Genomic DNA, 20,496 nt, shown 5'->3' with positions numbered 1-20,496 from the left:
TCTTTCTATCTTTTTGAACCATACAGAAAACTTCACCTTATTTGATCAATCAAATGAAACAATCCTAAAAGGCAACCAATGTTCTGACACAGGTATTCTTTATTTGCTGCCTTTAGTTTGCTGTCCAAGGAGAAAAGCTGGAAGCAATCTCTTTTCTTCTGATGTTCCAGCTTTCCATCAAACTCTCTGACCCAATGATTTTTACATATGCAGTAACTGGGAACATTTTGGAATCTGTCAGCCTGAATTACCCAGGAGGTACAGCTGCAGTGCATGGTGCAGGAATTCTCCAGGTATTTCAGGTCAGGAAGCAGGAACATCAGGTCAGTGCTACACTGTTCTTGGGCTCTGAGTGCCAGCAAGAGGGAATAATGATTCAATGCACTGCCACACTAATGCATTTGTAGCACTTTCTTGGCCTACACAATCATTTGTGCATTGCTTCATTTGCAGTTAGTCTGCAGGTTTGTTTTTTTTTTCCTTAATAATCTGATTTTTAATGTTATAAAAGGAGGATAGCTAGGAAACTGTGTTTTTGCTTTAGAAACATGTGGTGGTATTTGCCAGCACTGATTAGCATAATTAGGCATAACTAATCTCAACTTGTTTAATGTCTGTGGTATACTACTGTAATGATTTCCATGGCCAGGGTATAGGGGTGGCTTCTGTGAGAAGCTGCTGGAAAATTACCCTGTGCTAGTGGAGAAGGAAGGGGAGGAGGTGTCCAGGTGCCAGAGCTGGATCCCATGGTGCAGAACATGGTGGAGGGGGGTGACACAGCAGCTTTGGGGACACCTGGCATCCAGCCAGGGTCAGTCAGTCACAACTTGGTTACGAGTCATTAAACAGTGATCTTCCTCTCGCAAAGGATTATGTGAAGATGTGGAGACTGAATTCCAAAACAGCACTGACTCCTATGCTTCCAGCTGAATACATTACTACATGCATGCATCACACAAATTACCCTGCTCATGAGGATGCTACGCCTTCAGTGCATCCAGCTCTGCCACTGCACCTACTGCAAATTTGGTTTTCTTCAGCACCACAGGTGAGCACAGGGACATCTCCTATTGTGTGAGTTCATCAGCTACGTAACATGGAAACTAATATTCAGAAATCTCTTCAAAAAAGGAAAGAATAAGAGATGTTTTTTTTCCACTTTCCACACAATTCCCCTCACTTCACTCTAGGCCTGAATAATTTGGTTTCTTTCAGCCTCATGCCTCAGTGATCACCTCAAAGTGATGAGCTGAACGATTCATGCATATCAGGAATGCAGCACACAGCCATGCCTGGGGATGGACTGTAAGTGCTTTTCCTACTTCCCCCAACTCCTTGTGGCATTCCTGAAGGGAACAAGTGTCACGCCAGACTCTCCTAAGAGTGGCCATATGTAGAGGCACTGAAGAGTAGATAATGCACTATAAATTAAGTTTCCCTTCCTCCAGCAGATAAAATTTAGGGAATTTCATTTCATGGCTGGAATCCATCCCCAAAAAGAGCAATGAGAGAAATGATGACAGCTTTGTATTGGATGCAGAAGGAAAAGAAACACAGGAAAATGCAGGTAGCTGAAAATACCCTGATTTACAGATTCTGGCTCTCAGAAACAAGATAAAAATACTTGTTTCTGCATGCACTTTCCAATTTCCAAAGAGAATAAAGGTTTAAAAATTGGTATGTTAAGAAATACTGCATTTGATACATATTGGTATGAGTTTTTAGGTAATACTTTAGTCTTCCAAAAGGAAATAATCATACATTTCGGGAATGCATTGATGAAGAAAAGCAAAATGATAATTCAGTTCAAGAATGGGCAATATATGATTATCTAAACCCCCAAAGTTTTTATTTAACAGTTCATATTCAGAAGGTCTGTCTTCTCTCACAATACAGTATACAAAATGCATATACTACAGAGACAAAACCAGTCTGCTGATGAAAATAAACTGCATGCCATCTTAATTATGAATGTATCTGATAAATAACAGTCTCTGGTAAGTCTAGACCAGGAATGCCTTTTGACCCTGCAAGGCTGGAAATCAAAATGAAGTATATTAACTTGTTTGTTTGGATGTGAAATTTTTAATGCTTTGCATAACCCTAGTGACTTCAAATCCTGTTGGGAAGTCAATACAAATGTGCCAAGGAAATAAAAACCTGCAATTGAAATACAGAGATTTAATGAGAATCAGGCACTGCCTGATGAATCTTATAAAAAAAGATAATGGAATCATATTGCAGAACCCACTCTGACTTCTTAGTATTCCAGGACCATAATCATGTAGGTACCCAGCTATAGTAGGATAGGAGTGTGCAAAAAGCCCACTTGGACTGGATGCCCACCTAGCTAAGGCACAGCATGGCTGAATTCACTGCAGCTGTTACTGTGGAGCTCAGCATAATCAGGGAAGACTTGCATGTATAAGAGTTAAAAAATGAAGCAAGATAAGTCACTTTTTCACTTTGTTAAGGAGATTAACTATCAGATAAAAGATAAAAGAGAAGTAAAAATCATTATTTTGGCATTATATATAACAGACACAAATAATCCAAAGTCTCTTCTACTTCCCCAATTTTTGTAGGATATAGATTAAGTTATACAACTACCAAATGTAATGCATTTGAATACATAATTTCTGCAGACATGCTTGTGCTCTGTATGTAACTGTAATAATTGGCTTTCACCAAGTTTTTATGTATCAGAAAGTTTCCAAAGACTTGGTTTCACTTATTATTATTGAAGAGAACAATACAGTCAGATCAATTTATTACACACCCTCTGGAAAGCCTGCCTGCTATCTTAGTAGTGAATAGATATTCTACCAAGGTGAAGTTCAATCAAAACTGGAGCCAGGCACAGACACAAGAAGATAAATACTTTGCATCCTGCCTGCTGAAGTTGCCACAGGGAAAGGAAAAAGGCTTTAGGTCTGTAGTGACAGAGGGAACAGGGAGCAGCAGTGTGAAGAAAGTATTCTGAGACACTGAAGTGCTGCTGAAGCAAAGCCTGGGGCAGCCTGGACACCAAAACCAGCTCTATTGAGATCAGTATTGAGCTTCCTTTTTTGACTCCTTACCAACATCTAAGCAGACTAAAATCACCACTAAATAGTAAAACCAAACATTTTAGCTCTAAATTTGAAGCTGCTGCTGCTATTACATCTTTCTGTAGGTCATCTTAACAAATCCATTTGGTTTGAATTTGTGTTTTTACTTACTAAGTTTAAAAAGTGACTTCTGCTCTGAGTATCAGGAGTTACATAGACAAGCTTAAAACCAGTTAAAACTAAAGTACTCAATGCTGGAAATTCAGCTCTGTGGTCTTCATTCTGCAACCAGCTTTCAAAGGACAACAATAAGTCTGTGATGATTTTTATGGTCTGCAAATAATATCTCTCAGAACAGTTGCATGACTCCAGTTCAGCTCAGTGTGGGCAAAGTTCTGCATCATCTGTAACATCAAAGCCAGTTCAATGCCAGAGGGCATCTTTTGTGCAAAGAGACTGGGACTATGAGCAGAAGAGTTTTGGGGTGTGTTACTGTCTACTTAACAGGTAATAATAGAGAATGTACACTCATCAGTAGGTTAAACTTACCACTATCCATGGTGATTGCTGTCAAGGCCGGGAACTTGCAAATATCAAGCCTGTAAAGAGCAAAATACCCTGATGAGTTTGTAAATTACAATCAACTTGGACAAGTTTCTCTTGATTCCCAAATACTGGTATGAATAGATCAATATTTGAAATTCAGTGATCCAAATTAACCCCTCTTTTGAGTTGTTACCAGTACTCCATGCAGGCTGATTTCAATAGTATAGGAACACTATCCAAGAAAAAGATAACCTTTGAAATGGTGAATGCTTTAACATTTTTCAAGGCTTTTCAAATTCAGAATATCAAAAATGTTAATATGAAATAAGAGGGTGTGTATAATTTCAAACAAAATGCAACCTGTTTTGCCTAACTGAACTTTAAAGGTATTAAATTCTCCACTGTAATTACTTATGCCTTAACTAAGACTTAAATTCACTCTGCAGAGATCATCAAGTTAACTCATTATCTTTAGTCTATAGATCAGATTTTTGAAATCAGAGTGAACATATGGAAATTCATTCAGAGTCAGGTACTGATAAAAACAGGATGCCTGCATAAAGTTCAAGGGCAGAACAAGACCTGTGATTTGGCAAAGGAACTTGCACTACATGAGAGGATCCCAACCTGCCCTACAAGAACTCACATGTACTTTGTACCTCATCTTGGAAAGAGAACAGACAGGAGATGCTCTCAGTTGAGAAAGTGCCTGAAGCTCATTGCACCCACCAGGCAGAGAGCCAAAAAACTGCATCTGGAGGAAGCAAGAGTAGTGCAGCTTCTTGGAGTCTTTTTTTGTATGGGAAAAGTCAGGGAAATAAAAGCTTTCAGCAAAGTCAGAGAAAGGTGCAACTGCCTAACCAAGTTAGTAGAACATGAGGTTAAAGGGTTTTTTATTAATAAATTACCTACTCCTAAGGATTAGCACCAGCCTTCAGAGGCCAGGTTACACATCAACATATCACAGCACACAGATGTCCTCACTTTCCATAAATCCAAACCCTCATAAGCAAACCTTTCTGTAAAAAAGGTTGGCCATGGCTGCTGTAATAAACAAAGAGGGAAAGTTAATGCTGCCAGCCTGGCCTGCCCAACACTGTAACTTGTCATGCAAGAGCAGACTGCAGTACTTGCTGTGCTGAGGTGAATGGTGCTCCATGAGGACATCCCAGCCTGCTAACAAAACTGTAGGAGTGGCACTACAAGATGAGGGATGAAGGAGCAAACTGATTTTAAAGGAATTTCATCAAGCCTCTGTAAAGGCAAATAAATGTGCATAAAGAGCAGACATTAAGGCACTCTGAAATCTCACCACCATAGTTTCTAGCTTGCTGTTATTACTAAGTATTGTAGGTTGACAGAAGCAGAGGGCCTAATTTCGTTTTTTTTCATAATGTACATAAAACCTCTCTTAATAGCCATTATTACTAAGTATTGTAGGTTGACAGAAGCAGAGGGCCTAATTTCTTTTTTTTTTCAGAATGTACATAAAACCTCTTTTAATAGCCAGAATTTTTCTTAGCAAACTACGCTATGCCAAAACAAATGACCTTTGCCCTTTTCTTCTTGAATAAAAACAAAATTAGTGTCATTTAATGATTAGTCACATTGTCACAACCCATAATCTTTGATGAAGAAACCGCTAAATTTATTTAAATTAACAGGTCATGAAAGATTTGGCTAGTGGTCTAACTATATTCTTCACCTGTTATTATTTTCTTTTGCCATTTATTACCCACCAGTTTCAGTCAGCTGGTTTAGCATCAGCCCCCCAGATAAACACGTATCAACAGAAGAGGCAGCAGCCAGGAGTGCTCCCTTGCTCTGACAAGTGGCAGCAATGCAGTGAATTAAACATACCTTTTCTATACTTCCCCTCTTGAATTTTTTCTTTTTGCAATAGATTTCAATTAGTCTTTAATGTTTCACCCTTTTAAAAAAACTTGAGTGTGGATTTCTACAACATTCGAAACAAAAAAAAAACCAAAACAAGACAGAACACCAGCATCCACATCCCTGAGTCACAACCCCTCTGATGGCTCTGCCTACTTGGAACTGTGTTGGGAAAAAGGGGACTTTGTGCCTCCCCCCTGCTACAGGATGTTTTCCACCAGGAGCAGTGCAAGTCACTGCCTCTGCCTTGGCATCTGGCACTTGGTACTTGGCATATCATGTTCTCTGGGAATGAACACCAGAACACTGACTCACAGTTTGGGAAAATGGGGAAAATGGAGGGAGAAGAAAAAAGAAAACAGAGAAGGTAGAATATCTTTTAATTTCTTCAATGGAAATTTTATTAGGGGCTAGTGACAAAATAAATAGTTGCTGAAGTGACTGCAGAACACAAATTATGTTTCACTTTACCCCTTCATTACAGAAGGAAACAGTATGCCCTTCTTCAGGAAATATCAAATACAGCTTTTCAGTCACTGGCTGTAGTGCAGAAACTTCCCTTCATCAATCCACATTAGATTTTGACAGCAGTTACAAGTATTCAGAGCTCCCTAGCACTAATTCTGCCCATTCTCTGAAAAACGTGTTTTCTCTCTCCTGACTTTCCTCCCAAAGTTCTTCATTTCCAAGCTCCCACAAATCACAACTTTACCCTCTATTAACAGTACCTTCCCCTAAAGGGAAGGAGTTTAATTACACTTTAGTCCTCTACTCTGACACTCTTGGTTCAAACTGACTAAATAGCTCAAAGGTGGCTTGGAAGAAGGGATTGAACAAAGACAAGTACAAAAACCTTTTTTACCATCATAAGCCAGTTAATAAAGCAGAAGAGGGCTGGTCATACCACAGGAGCATTATGACTTACTACTGACTCATTTATTCCTGTGTCCAACTCTTTACTTAGTTTGCTGCTTTTAAATCTTCACAAACCTTACTGACACACCAAAATGTGTTGTTTCATGAATCTCTCTTCTACCCATCTTCTTTAAGGTTATACATCACCTTAGATATGTACAACACAGTGGACAGCTCTATAGCCCTACACCCATGCTGAGTGTCCAATTCTGAATTAATGGCAGCTGATCCAACCAACACGTGACCTTTCCAGACTGCCTGCTTGTAGAATGCTTAAAAAACAAAACAAAAAACAATGAACCACACACTTCTAGCAGGAATTACAATGACTCAGTGGGAAACACTGAATTCTAAAGCCTGTGAGAGCCCAGGAGACACATCAACACCACCCCTGCTATTTACCAGCAGTGCCCTGCTCACCACCAACATGCTGCAGCCTCTTACCATGGAGAAACATCCTGCATGAAAGAGGAATTAATACTGAAAAAACAAACCAAGCTATACATTTCTTTCCACAACTAACCTAAATATTATTTTTCTCAATTCTGCAAGCACCCAAATCTTGCATACATTATTAATAAGCATAAAGCATAGAATATTTGTATACATGATTCCAAAGGTGGTAATAGTATTCTAGCAGGGACAATCTCTCAAATTGGGAAGGTAACTAATTTCATCATTAAAAGCTGCCGTCTTAAGACAGTGTTTCTGCAGGATTTTGATGCATTTATTAGGATAACCATCTCTGGCTGGCAGGCACACACCTCTTCTGAGTACATTTCCTGACTTCAAGCTTAATGGCAACTTGTGTGCAGCACGTTCCATTAAAGGACAGAGGATGTGACTGAGGGCACACAGACTGCCTGCACTGTTCTCCCTCACTGTCATGTGCTCCAAGGATACAGAACATCGAGAACAAAGCAAGTCCTTAAGGGAAGGGAGGAGAAAGAGAAGGGAAAGTAAGGCTAATGTAAAACAGCTGCAGTATTTTCCCTCACCTAGTTTCTCACCTGCTGTGTTAAAACGACTTAAAATACTGCAAGGCCCCCTGCTCCTCTCCCTGCTGGGGAGGGATGTGCATGACAGTATCCAAGTAGGGAAGGGGGAAGTGGCTTTTTTTCCATTCTGCAACAGAACTCTGACAAGTGGTACAGCTGTTAACTTTAGTTTTGTAATCTGTACAATTCATGAAGCCCAAGAGCTACATAGTTTCTTAAAGTTATCAATATTTAGGTTCTTCTGGTGCTTTTATGAAAGCAGGTCCATTCCAGGGACACTGTTAACTAAAAGATCAGTAGACATTCAGTCTAAAAAGAAACACTCTTGTTCTAGCTCCTCAGTCCCAATCCAGCTGCAATGCAACACCTACAACACTCCTGGGGGATGTTTGTTTAGAAGAAATATTAAAACATTATCAATCTGACTTCCTGTGTAGCTATTTAATTATCTGACAGCCATTTATGCAGAATGTATCATGTGCCTACCTAAAAATCCCACTGGCATCATGTCTTTTACATGCTTGGAAAGAGTACAATTTCATTTACAGTTATCTACTTCCAAAGAGCATTCTCCCCAGGAAAAGTGTACCAAAGAATTTACATTGACTCAAATGCTGGAAAAATAGATTGATTTTTCTCTGAACAGGAATTCCATAGGATATGGGAGAACCCTTATTTATTAAGTTCAGTTTGCTTGCAAAAGCAAGGCTTTCCAGGGAATTTGGTGTGAATAGAGAGGGAGGGAACACTTTGGAAACTACTCTGTCAGAAAAGGATACAAAAGATTTATCCCACCTCAGACTACATGGGACAAAACAGAGATCTGAAAAACCTTCTGCTTTGTATATGCAATTTGATCACAGCATTATAAAACATCATCATTAATTTAAGCACCCAAAACCACAGACCAGATCACTAAGAGCAACCTGTACTTAGCAGACTGCCACTGCACCCCAGTGAAACATCATTACTCACAGGATGAGCATGCACAGGGCACACCACCACCCTGTGAGCAGGGAGAAGGAAGCTCCTCAGAACTGCAGCTGGACAGACTGAGTCTGAGCTTCTGCCTCAACTTCATTATCCCTTCTTCACTCAGTGCCTTTTGTTCTGTTTAAGCTCTGGCAATAGTCTGGCTGGTTATTTTCTGGATACTTCCAGAGGTTCAAAGGGGGAATTGCTATAAGCTAAGCTATCTCTTCCTTCCCCTCCCTTTAAAAACTAAAGAACATTGTCCTGATACATCTTGGCAAGCAGGTCATTTGGCAGGAGAAGTAACAAAACTCTGTTTTACAGAGAGAAAGAATTTTGGTGGATTGCATTGTTTTAAAACTCCTGAGGACCATGTGGGGCAGTTCCTGGGAGGCATAACTGAACACTTACATAACCATCTGTGTGGAAACCAGAATTCCACAAATCCTCAAGAGACCATGCCTTTCCGAGCAGCCTGTAGAGTAGAATTTCAGACACCTCACTCTTCTGTAAGCTACTGTCAGAAGACATTGCTTTAGGTTATATAATCCCCTATGCCTTAGAAATTCAAATTTAGAGCGTTTAACTTGATAATCCATTGAAATGCTGATATAACAATAACCAATTCCTCTCATTTTTCAAGTGAGAATGACGAACAATTAAACAAAGCTTTCACAGTAGGATGTGTTTTTATCCTGAATTTGTTTGGACACAAAACTGATGCTATGTCACTTATCTATTCCACGTTCTTTTCCTCTCCCAGTACCTTTTAACTAAATCTGACATTGAGATTTCTTCTGTGCTCCCACACATTTTCCATGAAAATCAATGACCAAGAAGAACAGAGAAAACCCATTAATGCTTTCAGTGAAGTGAAGATGGGTTTACCAATTGCAGCAGTTATCTCAGCAGCCACGGTGCCTTTGGCAGCTGGAAACCATTATCTATTTTGCCAGCAGGAAGCTGGCAGTCAGGAAGCAAACACCCATGTCCAGGACCAGGCACAGCCCCACAGCCCTCTGCAAGGGGACAACTCCAGTAGGTTAAAGAGATGAGAACAGGGAAAGAGCACTGCCAGCACACGTGAGATGTCAGAATGTTTGATTTGGGGTAGCAGCTGGATAACAAGGATAAGCACGTTAGGAAATAGAGGGGAAGTCAGATTAATAGTGGGAAAGGTGAAAAGGTAACAGAGACAGGAACACAGCTTGACTCTAGATCTAGTGCTCCCTGTCCTAATTAGTGTTTGGGTGCCAGCTGACAAATCTAACTTGTCACTTGGATATCATCTGTTCTAACTTAGGCTTGAATAGCTGGACTCTTTATCTGAAGCAATTTCAGTGGCCACGAATAATAACCTCTAAGTGCATAATAATGATCTCTATCCTGACTACACTCCCATTAGCTAGGAATGCAGAGCACTAGGAGTGCACCTGAAGAGCTAAACAGCTGGTGCTGAGGACACAATACAAGTCAAAATTCTACTTTAGGGCAGCTCTGATTTGCTTTCATGAACTGAGCACTGTCTGGCAGTGGGACTGCAGCTCTTGGAGTTTATCTTCCAGTTTACCTTCATTCAAAAATATCTCAGTCTGAGTGTTTTGAAATGTTTCTGCAGTGCAAACCAAAGCACAGTAAGTAGTGACAATTGGAGGAATCCTAATCTGAACCAAAATGCTACTGCAGATACACCACACGTGCACTGTATGACCACACTCACAGCAGTAAGTAGCGGAGGGAACCTCTATAAAATGATTTCTCAGAAAAGAGCCAAAGGTTGTTATGTGGTGATAGTGAATGTTTGGGAAAAACTTTCTGTGAGGCTACAAAATTACTGGGATAAATAAGTTAACAAAAACAAAGGTAATGTGAGGCTGTCCATCATACTAAAAAACAAATGAAACAATAAACCCTCTCAAAAATAAAAAAATCTCACACAAAGAGATTTCTGAAGCAGTCCAAGTGCATATCTTTTGTCTTCAAAAATTAGATTACTGAAGCAGAAATTATATCCTGCTAATACACAGGACACCACAGGGCCTAGTCTAAGGCTAAAAACCTGAAATACTGGAGTAGTTTCTCAGAAACAACAGAAAAAGAGACACACAGAGACAGCTAATCCAGGAACTGTGAGACAACCTAGCCAGCCCTCACCTCCTGCTCCCCCCCAAAAAGCACATTCTTTTCACACACCCTCCCCCCCACCAAGGAGTGGAAACTTGCAATTACAGATTACAAAATTAACTACCAGTTTATGATCATCACTACTGATACTTTTAAAAACTTCCTCTCCAAAATGTTACCAGTTTCTAAAATAATAAAGTAACACACAAAGTCAATACATAATAAGCCAAAGTACATGATCCCTTTGGTACACATTTACAGGTGGTTGAAGTGCTACATAATACATTAATAAAATCCTGTGTTGTACTAGTAAAGTGACAGCTACTTATTGAATATCTATAATGTATTTTTTTAAATTTATAGTGAAATAAAATAGTCAATGGACCTGCTAGAACTTTTTAAGAAAAAAAACCCACATGAACTATATCAGAATACTGCAGAATGTTTTCACTCACAGCCTCCCTAAATTAGGAACTTTGAATGTGCACTTATCTTATTTTCCTCCCCTATTCTGTCTCTGTTTTCATACAAATGAAACATTTGCATCTGTTCTCTAGATTACAAACAAGCCAGCTTTGATTTTGCAGTTCAGACCATCTCCTGATGCTTTACAGACAACAAACTGAGGAATAGTCAGCAGCTCCCAACTTTAGTTGAAAACTGCATTGTATATGGATGAAAAATTACATGTTGCTATTTATTTGGAAAGAAAGAAAATACCCCTTGGTTTAAATCATCACTGTGTAACAAACCTCTCAGTTCAGAGAAGGCAGACCTTCAGCTGATCTAACTGTAACACATACAATACATTGCAGTCAACCATTACTTCTCACAACTTGAGAAACTGGAGGGTACCCACTGACCTCAGCTGACACAAATGTAAATCAGCCAAAGGATCTGAAATTTCACATAGTGTATAATTCATGGAACTTGCTGCCATAGGATGCTGTTCAGGACAAAAGTGGAAATAGATTAAACAACTAAAAAGGAAATCAATAAATGAGTGTGAGATTTGGTGATTGCTGTAACACAATTCTCCAGATGTAGCTCATATTGGTAACTACCTGGCTGTGAAAGGAGAGGAGCCCCGTGCCCAGTATGAAATGGGTAACTACACCCAGTTCTTCTCCAAAGTGATTTAAAACTGGATTAGGACCAGAGGAGTAAATACCAGCACATAGCACCATGACACAACCAGAAATTGAGTTGATAGGTGGCATGTGGTCCCTTCAGAGGTCCTACTGACTACGCACAATCTCTCTTTTTCATTGCCTCTGGTCTCCCAGGTGAACACATCAAAGCACTCTTAATGAGTATAAAGTAAAGTACAACAGTGCTTTCTGCCTTTTAAAAGCATATGTGGGTTAGGTAGGGAAGGAAAAAAAAAAGTAAAGAGTACTACCTTTATTTTAGATTATACCTCTCTAGACATGAGAGAGAAGGGCCAAGGAACAGTCTCTGGGCACAGTCCATTCACAAAAAATGTCATTTCATTACAGGTACAGTGTTTGTCTGCTCAGAAAAGGTCACAAGATCAAAGCTAACAATGTAGCATTTATCCTGCTCTGAAACTCTTACAAATACTTTCTTCCCCAACACAGTTTACAAAGCAAAACCATGACCCCAGTGTCACAAATAATACCTTTACAGATTTTCCAATAACACAAACTGACTGTACAAGATTCAGCCTCCAACTCTATTAATCTGTATCCAAAATTCAAGCCTGCCCTTTCCACAGAAAAAGAGATACCTGACAATTCCATGCATTTGAAAAAGGTTTTCCTCAACTCACTGAAGTTTTTCTTGGAATTATTACAATATTGTGAAAGGCAAGCAGCAACAGCTACTTTTAAAAATCAGATTACCGCTAAACTACCAGTATTTTTAAAGTAGCTTTTAAGAAACCCCAGAAAGATTCTAGATCTCAGAATGTGCATTTTTGCAGTAAAAAGGAACCTGGGTAATTTCACATTGGCACCTTTATTTTGTGTGCAATAATTTTATAGCAAACATAAGATTACTACTTAATGAAGTTTGTTTTTCTGTGATGAGGAAACACTCTGCCCTGTACAGATACTGCATTTAGCACTTGTTTGGTAGGCCAGTGTCTAACATCCCATTTAATTTAGAAAAATTAAACCCAAACCAATAAAAAGTAATTCCTTTGTGAAGTGCTAAACTAAGCCAGAGAAATGTGCACACAAAGCCTTCTCTTCCAAGCATTTACACACTGTCAGCATGCTCTAATATAAATTTCCACCCTGCCTGTCCTCCCCTGAAGCAATGCATATATGACAACACTTCAGAACATGTTTTAATGGGATTTTCCAGTCAACCAAAAATCAAATTGCAGACAAGTTATGCAAGAGTCATAAACACATATTTCATCTTATTGAATTATATGGTAACTAGGCAAAAGATAATGAGGCACAACTCCTTTAGAGATTTTTATTAAGTTTTCTGTCACACTGGGGAATTGCATAAAGAGAGCATACAGAAAGTTGTACATCACCAGAATTCACAGAGCAGCTGCAGTAAAACAGAAGGGTAAAGAGCCCTACAAACCAGGGGAAACAAAAGGTTATTTTTAAATACTAAATACTCTTATTTCCCTCCCTCAAGACCCATGGCCACTATTTCTCACATAACTTTAGCTGAATTTCAAAACACATGAAGATGCACACATTCTTTTACTGCATTGCACTTAATTTTATTTTTTTTTTCTGAGTAGGATCTGAACAAACCTACCCACAAAGCTCATTTACACATTTAGGGTATAGCAAAACATGTTTTGAGTTCAGCCTTGAAGAGGAGTCAAGGAATTTCTCCTCTTTTCCTGCCACTGCCACCCACCCTTCAGTGGGCATCAGTCCCCTGATGTGGCTGATGCAGCTCTGTGCTCTGCACTTCAGCTCTGTCCCTCTCACACTGATCTCCCTCTCCTCTCTGCACTCTGCTCCTCAGGACAGCCACAGAAAGGAAATAAGAACTTTCCAGACTGTATCTGCCACCAAAGTCAACCTCCCACGGAGCTAGTTTTGCATCCCTTGTGACCTCCAGTCCAGCAATTTTACTCATGGTCCCTTCCAATCAACTACTATGGAGCAGTAGAAAACCTTAAATTCATGGCAGTTTCCCTAGAGGAAGCACACTGATCTAGAGGATGGAAGCATTCTGAACATCATAACTGGAGAAAACACTGGAAGGTGAACTAATACCCAATTCAAACTGTCATTTATGAGGAAATAAGGATCACAGTGAGGATCCAAGTCACAGCTGATCAATCACACAGCATAAATCCATATCTGCCAGTATCAGGTCATACTTATAAACAATTTTTTGCAATTTCCAGCACTGTAAAAATACAAACTCCCAAAACTAAAACAATAATTCTATTGCTCCTCTTCTACTCCTTATGAAGGGAGTCAGTACAACACCCATTCTGCCTGAGTAGGAAGCACAAAAATGCATGTAACAAAAACAACTGAGAGGATGTTCATATTGAAGTTCCTAAAACTCACATGCCAAATTGATATGTCAAATCTGTGTGTGCAATTAACTGTGTTTGAAGATGTAATTTATCTTAGTTGTGTCAAAAGCATACACAGAATAAAATAAAGTTAGCTCTGGAAAACTTCATTCATAACTGACAGATCCTCTACAGAATCTAACATGTCTAACATTTTGTTCTTGGAAGATTTAAAAGGGTGTTCCCCTATTCCCCCACAAAGCTGAACACCTACTCTAGGACACAGAAAATGTGGAGGAGTCTTCTAATGCAAAAAATACACCACTGATGTTTTTTAGGTCTGGTAACTCATTCACATATGTAATATACTGCAGCAGTCACTGCAGAGATCCTAGATGTGCTGTCCATCAGCAGGTGCATCTCTGCCCTGTGTATTTCTGGTGTAGATTGCTTCACCCATAAAAACAGTTTCACAGAACCATAGAGCAGCCAAGGACTGTCAAAAGATTATCTGGTCCAACCTTTTGTGTGGAAGGCAGCCCTGATGAGGTTATCTAGCACCCAATTGCAAAAAACCAACCCTCTAGTTATGGGGATCCCCACATGCTCTTGGGGACGTTGTTCCAGGGAATGATTGATCTCACTGTAAAAAATTTCTTTCTTACACTGAGATGAAAACTTTAATCAAATCTTTTTTTCCAAGAGTTCCTAACAAACAGCCACAGTGAAAGTGCTTTGATACTTCTATTTTTGAGAACTGCAGCTCTGATGAGGTTGTGGTTGGGCACTTTACAGTTCACCCTAAGTGGCCTTTCCATAAAAGACAAGTTTGTTCACCTTCTCACTTGTTTTAAAATAAAACAGATCAGGTCCCTGCTGCAGCTGACTGCAGAACACCAGGGAAGCAGTCAAAATGCAAAACCCAGCAAGGATGGAGTAGAAAAGGAAGAACTCCTGTTTTCAGGCAGAGGGAGAAGCTTAGATGAGTTAAGCTGCTTACACAGCCGCCCATTCAATAGGCCATGCCTTCATTTCACTGCTGCCCACAGCTCTGACAACCAACAGCAGCAAACAGCAAACACAACAGCGACTCCATTCCATTCCTGATACTCAGAAGTGCTCAGCAGTATTGAAATAAAATATCACAGACTGTGCTCGCCTCAGCTGCCAGGGGAGAAATCTATAGGAAAAGTAGCAGGAGATTTAACTAATACTGACCCTGAAACCTCATTTAACCCTTCCCAATGCCCCACAGCCATGAGAATGGAGACTAGGGACAGAAAGACAAACAGAAAGTTGTTTCTCCTCCCAGGTTTATTTAGTAAATAATTTGAAAAGTTACAGTCTGCAAATAAAAGCTGAAGAATACACACAAGGTCAGCAAACAGCTCACTGATAAACCCAGAGAAACAGCCAGGTGCAGAAGTTCACAGGTCTGTTGAAGCCACTATTTATGAATTTTCCTGCTAGGATTCCATAAACTGCCTTCACACCACTGAGCTAACAAATTCACACCTTCCGAGTCATTCTTCAATGCCAAGTAGGAAACATTTACAAATACAGCTGATGATAATGAATATTACAGTTTAGACAGTTATGTTAAACAGTTAATTTAGGGATTTTAATGAAGAATTGCTGTAAAGTAAATCTTGAAACTGGTCCATCCATTGTTATACTACAGGAAAACAAAGAGCTCAGCAAAACAGGAATATCCAGAATTACCACAATTCTTGGTGTAAACAAACAAACAAAAAATCTCACCCACCCTGAAGTTCTGGCAAATATAGGTTTTCTGCAGTTTCAGGTGACAAAATTAATACTTCACCGGGATTAAGTTTTATGTATGACAAATTACTCCCATCCTCCACTTCACATGGAACCTCTGGATTTCAGCATCACTTAGTTCTACCACTCTTGGAGTAATCATATTGGTACAGACTGACCACTAAGATAAAAAACTGAAAGTATGTTGAGTGTGTGACCTTCAAATATGAGATGCCAGCTTTCAAAAGTAATTTCAGAAGCAATGTAGGAAGGCTGATTCAAACACTTTAAATGAAACCCCACTGAGCAGGTAAGAAATCTGTAAAATGCAAGGGATCTCAAAGATCTTTCAAGATGCAGCTGCAGGATAGTCTGTCTCTCACTCATGCAAAGATATCTGTGGTCAAAAAAAGTAATCTATTTGCACAAAGCAGCATTCCTGGTTTGAAAATGGGCAACACTTTTTGTGCTACTACGGTGTGCATGTCTCAGCCCTGGATACTACCTCCAGTATACTGGGCTGTGCAAATGTATTTCTCGTCTGATTTTATAAATGTAGTTCTGAACAGATGCCTAACTTTTATACAAAGTTGAAGTTATTTTACATAGTGATTATGTATTATTTAAAAAAAGCAACAGCCTGAAATAGGTACAAAAGAGCTCTCAACAGATACGTTTTCTTAGCAAGCCAAAATCCATGGTGTGATTTTAGGTGGTTAACATGGAATTTCTTTAACTGTCAGTATGGAGACAGGCTTTGCTTTTGAAATGTAGCTATTCTAATAATAGTATTCAGCAACCTTGATTAAAACACCTATTACTTGATAATCAGCACCATCAAAAGTGTCAGCAAGAAAAGAATGGGTTAAGTCTATTTCAAACCACACAAATGTGTATCAAATTTTACTTAACAAGAATCAGTAAGACAAGCAAAGGTAAACAAGGAAAGGTCTGGGTATGGCCAGATTAGATTTTAAAAAGTCAAATAGTTACCAACATCTGAACTCAGCTGGCAGGAGAACAGACGAGACATTAGGTCATTCAGGCCACTCCTTTGCCAGCTCTGTAGGGTTCTCCACTGCACATGCTTTTGTTTATAATGTGGACAATGGTGGGGGCAAGAAAGTAGATTGTCTTTGGAGGTTCAAGCAAAATAACCATTAAAGAAACATCAGCCAGACCAACAGCATCCTGGAAACACAGCTGATGGAAATTCCTGAAAGAGCGAGATGAAAACGAGCAACAAAATTCAGGGTTGAGCTGACAAACTGAAAGCAAAAGCTCTTAACAGGATGGTGCAAAAAAAAAAATTAGAATTCTTGCCTACAGGAATCTTGTGTAATTTGTTCAGTAAATGGGAAGAAATGACACATATAAGATTTACTGGAATAATGAAAGAGGGAAGCAGAGGGGCAAAATGGGTTAGTTTTTCCCCAGTACTCATACATGTGCTACCAACCACATCTCTTGTTCCTTGCTTGTCCAGCTGTTTCCCTGAGTCAGGCAGGAGCCAAAAACAAGTCAGAGAAGTCTTTGTTTTCAACCTGATTGGTCCTGTGATCTGCCTCACCAAAAGAATATGGAAATTTCACTATCACAGGTGAGGAAGGTCACAGAGGCAGGCAGCACAAAATGATGGACAAGAGGATCACAGGAAAAGGGAGCTGTTTGAAATGACAGAGCAAACAAAAATGGTTCACACTGCTGTAGTCTAAAATTAGCACAGTCCTGAAGTATATTTTATCCTGCTTTTGCCACAGAATTTATTCATGACTCCAGATAAATTACCTAAAAATGCTGGTCCAATGTGGACACCAACTACATATATTTTATTTTAGGGACACATCCCCCAAAATCTGACTGCTTGATTTGCAAAAGCAGAATAGGTTTAGAACAAACATTCAATTTATTTGCACCTGTGCAACTTAACATAAATGAGGACAACTGAACTCAATACCCTGAAAAAAATCAGATCCTACCTGGACCAGATTTGGTCTCCACAGTTTTATCTTTCACTCTTCATGTGGAATGGGAGGATGATTTCCTTGTTATAGGAGAGTTTTCTCAATTAAGGGAAGAATTAGTTGAGTACTGAGATCTAAGGTGATAAGCAGAAGATACAAGGAAATTTGTAATTCCATGGTCAAAGCAGAATTTGAGGCAGATTTGAGTCACATCAACAAAACGTCTTGACATCACAAAACCAAAGTAAGGAGGATGAGACCAAAATACTTCCTCTCTTTAATACCCTGAGTACAACAGGATTTTTTTATGCAAGAAACAATGTTATTAATTAATAGAAAACTGTAGCTCATTCTAGATGTATTGAGAGACTGAATTAAAGCTAACTTCAAAACTTCAGTTTTCCATTTGTGTTTCTGGAAATGACACTATGAGTACAGTTACTCTGTGTGTAACTATCCACTTCTCTCAAAAGAAAAATGAAAATCAAGTTATAATCTCAACACTTGCATATATTGCAATCAGATGCAATGCTTTGCTCTTTTGAGTACGCTAGTTGGACACAAATTTCTGGACGAACTTGTGTGAAAAAAGGATAATCCAAGTTTCATCCAGGGATTTCCTGATATTTGCTAGTTCCAAGAATACAGAGTTACTCAGGATGCCAGGTTCCAGCCTAATCTGTTTCAGAAAATAAAGTTTTCTAGTCTACAAGAGGTTGAAGTGAGGTGGCTGAAACTGAAGAGGTAAGTAAAAATCTCACTCCTGTTTCCATGCAGTACTCTTACAGACAAGTTCTCTGTCCTGTCTTCTCTGGATTCTAATCTCACTGCCCTGGTTCAGCAAGAACTACTCTTGCAAACTCAGTCACCTTTACTAGGTAAGTCTCCTCAGACTGCTCATCACCTCTTGCACTTGTAAACCTCCTCTGCAGGGCTTTATCGCTGGCACTCCCTCTGTTCAACACAAGGGCCAGAATGTTCAACCTCCCAGTTGCACAATCCCTTCACACAGGTGTATGTGTCTGTGTGCATAACACACACGTGTACATTAAAAAACAGGGCTTCTACACACATACCTAATCATTTATGTACAACTAAAAAACTCTTTTTCTCCCAATCACATTTCCTTGAGCCACTGTAAGCATCCCTAAGGCGGTGCAGGGAAACAGACATGATTGCTAACTAGGATAATCAGAAAAAATGTTTGAAAGGTCAGTTTGAGTCTGTGGGTAGTGCTCCATGCCACTCCCCGCCCCTGCTGTATCAACAATGGTGCCAGCAAGGGGAGAAGATGGTAAAGGAGATGGTAATGAGCAGAAAAAAAATACAAACTAGGGCTTTTTTCAGTGACAGTCAATAGTAATAATAAATTGAAGGTCTTGATTTTAATCTAGAACACCAACATCTGCATAACTGTCCCTCTTCCCTTCACAAACTTTTCTATGAGAACTTGAAATTCTTTCAAGTGTTTCCTGTGCTTATAGTCTTCTTCCTTTTACTCACTGGCTCCATTCCTCTCTGTTTTGTTCCCAACAATCCCAATCACCGCCAGCTCTCTCACTCCTCAACCAATGCAACACTGAATCCCAGCTCCAACTGTGGTAGCAGTGAGGCTGCCTCTGCCCCTCCTGTTTCCTGTGGATATGGATGAATTGTTCCTTTGCCAGCACCAGGCCTAGGAAAAGTCCCCCAGAGCGCGGGAGGGTCGGGCTCATTCCCAAACACACCTTCCCAGCCCGGCAGGCACAGCCCGAGCCGCACCGCCTGTCCCGGCCACCGCAGCTCCAGCACGGACGGGGCCTCTGGGTGACCCTGCCGACAGTGGAAAAAGTTCTGACAGGAATACGAGAGCCTCGGATGGCTGCGGTTGTGCTCCGCGGGTTTGTTTTGGGGGATGGTGTTTTTTAAAACTTCGGAGAAAAACGTATCAGCTGCCTGTTTTGGAGAGAGTCGCTAAGCTCTTCCAAAAGACAAATCCCGCAGGATTCTTCCTTTGTTCAATACACGCCACGCATTTTCTCCAGCGGCTTAACTGGAAACGGCACAAACGCTTGGAGAGGACTTTACCGGGAGGCTGCCGGCCGCCGGCGGGCGGCGAGGGGCGAGGGCAGCGGGGCGCGTTCTACCCTCACTCCCCTCAGGGGTGCCCGTGCGGGACCCCGCCCCGGGCGCTCCCTGCGGGCACCGCTCCCGCCGTCCCTGAGCCGGGCAGCCCCTTCCCGCCGGCGGCTCCCGCCCGCACCCCGCGCTGCCCGTGCCCTTGAAACTGAAGAGGTAAGTCCCGCACTTCACCCGCACTGCCCGCACTCACCGCCGCCCGGGTGCGGAGCAGGATCAGCGCTGCCGCCCCGCGCTGCCCCAACGCCCGCTGCGCGCTCGGCGGAGCAGGCGGCGCCTCCGCGCATGCGCCCGGCTGCCCAAGGGCGGCTGTGAGGCGGGGAGAGACTGGGGGCGACTCGGAGCGCCCGCCCGTGCCCCGCTGCTCATTGCACCGCTGTCCCCGTTCGGAGCTGGCCCGGGGATTAGCGGCCTCGCACGGTGGCCATCGGCACCCTCACCGGGGCAGGGTGATCCTGTCCGCCACCCCCCGGTCGAGAGCTCCCCGCGGTAGCAGCCCTGGGCTCGGCACTCCCCGGGGATCAAGACCGCGGGCGCGGCCGCTGTGGCCTCACCGAGCCTCTACGCCGAGGTGTTTCCAGTTTTAAAGTTTGTATCGGTTTGTATCCCGGAATTACAGAATAAATTGGGTCGGAAAAGACCTCAGAGATCACTGAGTCCAAGGTGTGACTGAACACGACCGT

At 41.0% G+C, this 20,496-nt stretch overlaps 1 protein-coding gene across 2 annotated transcripts in view; it reads right to left on the bottom strand.

The window, feature by feature from the left end:
- The window catches only part of PRRG1 (proline rich and Gla domain 1), a 31,139-nt gene extending 11,034 nt beyond the window's left edge, over positions 1-20,105 (bottom strand). The window contains exons 1-3 of one of the 2 annotated variants that reach the window (XM_041399982.1): positions 20,007-20,081; positions 17,711-17,829; positions 3,600-3,649 (exon numbers count right to left, since the gene is read on the bottom strand). In XM_041399982.1, coding sequence (XP_041255916.1) covers positions 3,600-3,609 — 10 coding nt within the window. In that variant the 5' untranslated portion in view covers positions 3,610-3,649; positions 17,711-17,829; positions 20,007-20,081. Of the gene's footprint in view, positions 1-3,599; positions 3,650-17,710; positions 17,830-20,006 lie in introns of both variants that reach the window. The other variant, XM_041399981.1, reaches the window with a different exon arrangement.
- Positions 20,106-20,496: the final 391 nt, after the last annotated feature.

This window comes from Onychostruthus taczanowskii, unplaced genomic scaffold (assembly GCF_017590055.1).
Source record: "Onychostruthus taczanowskii isolate IOZ18803 unplaced genomic scaffold, ASM1759005v1 scaffold17, whole genome shotgun sequence".
Lineage (NCBI taxonomy): Eukaryota > Metazoa > Chordata > Aves > Passeriformes > Passeridae > Onychostruthus > Onychostruthus taczanowskii.
Note: the sequence above shows the minus strand (reverse complement) of the source record. Positions and strands in the feature narration are given on the sequence as shown.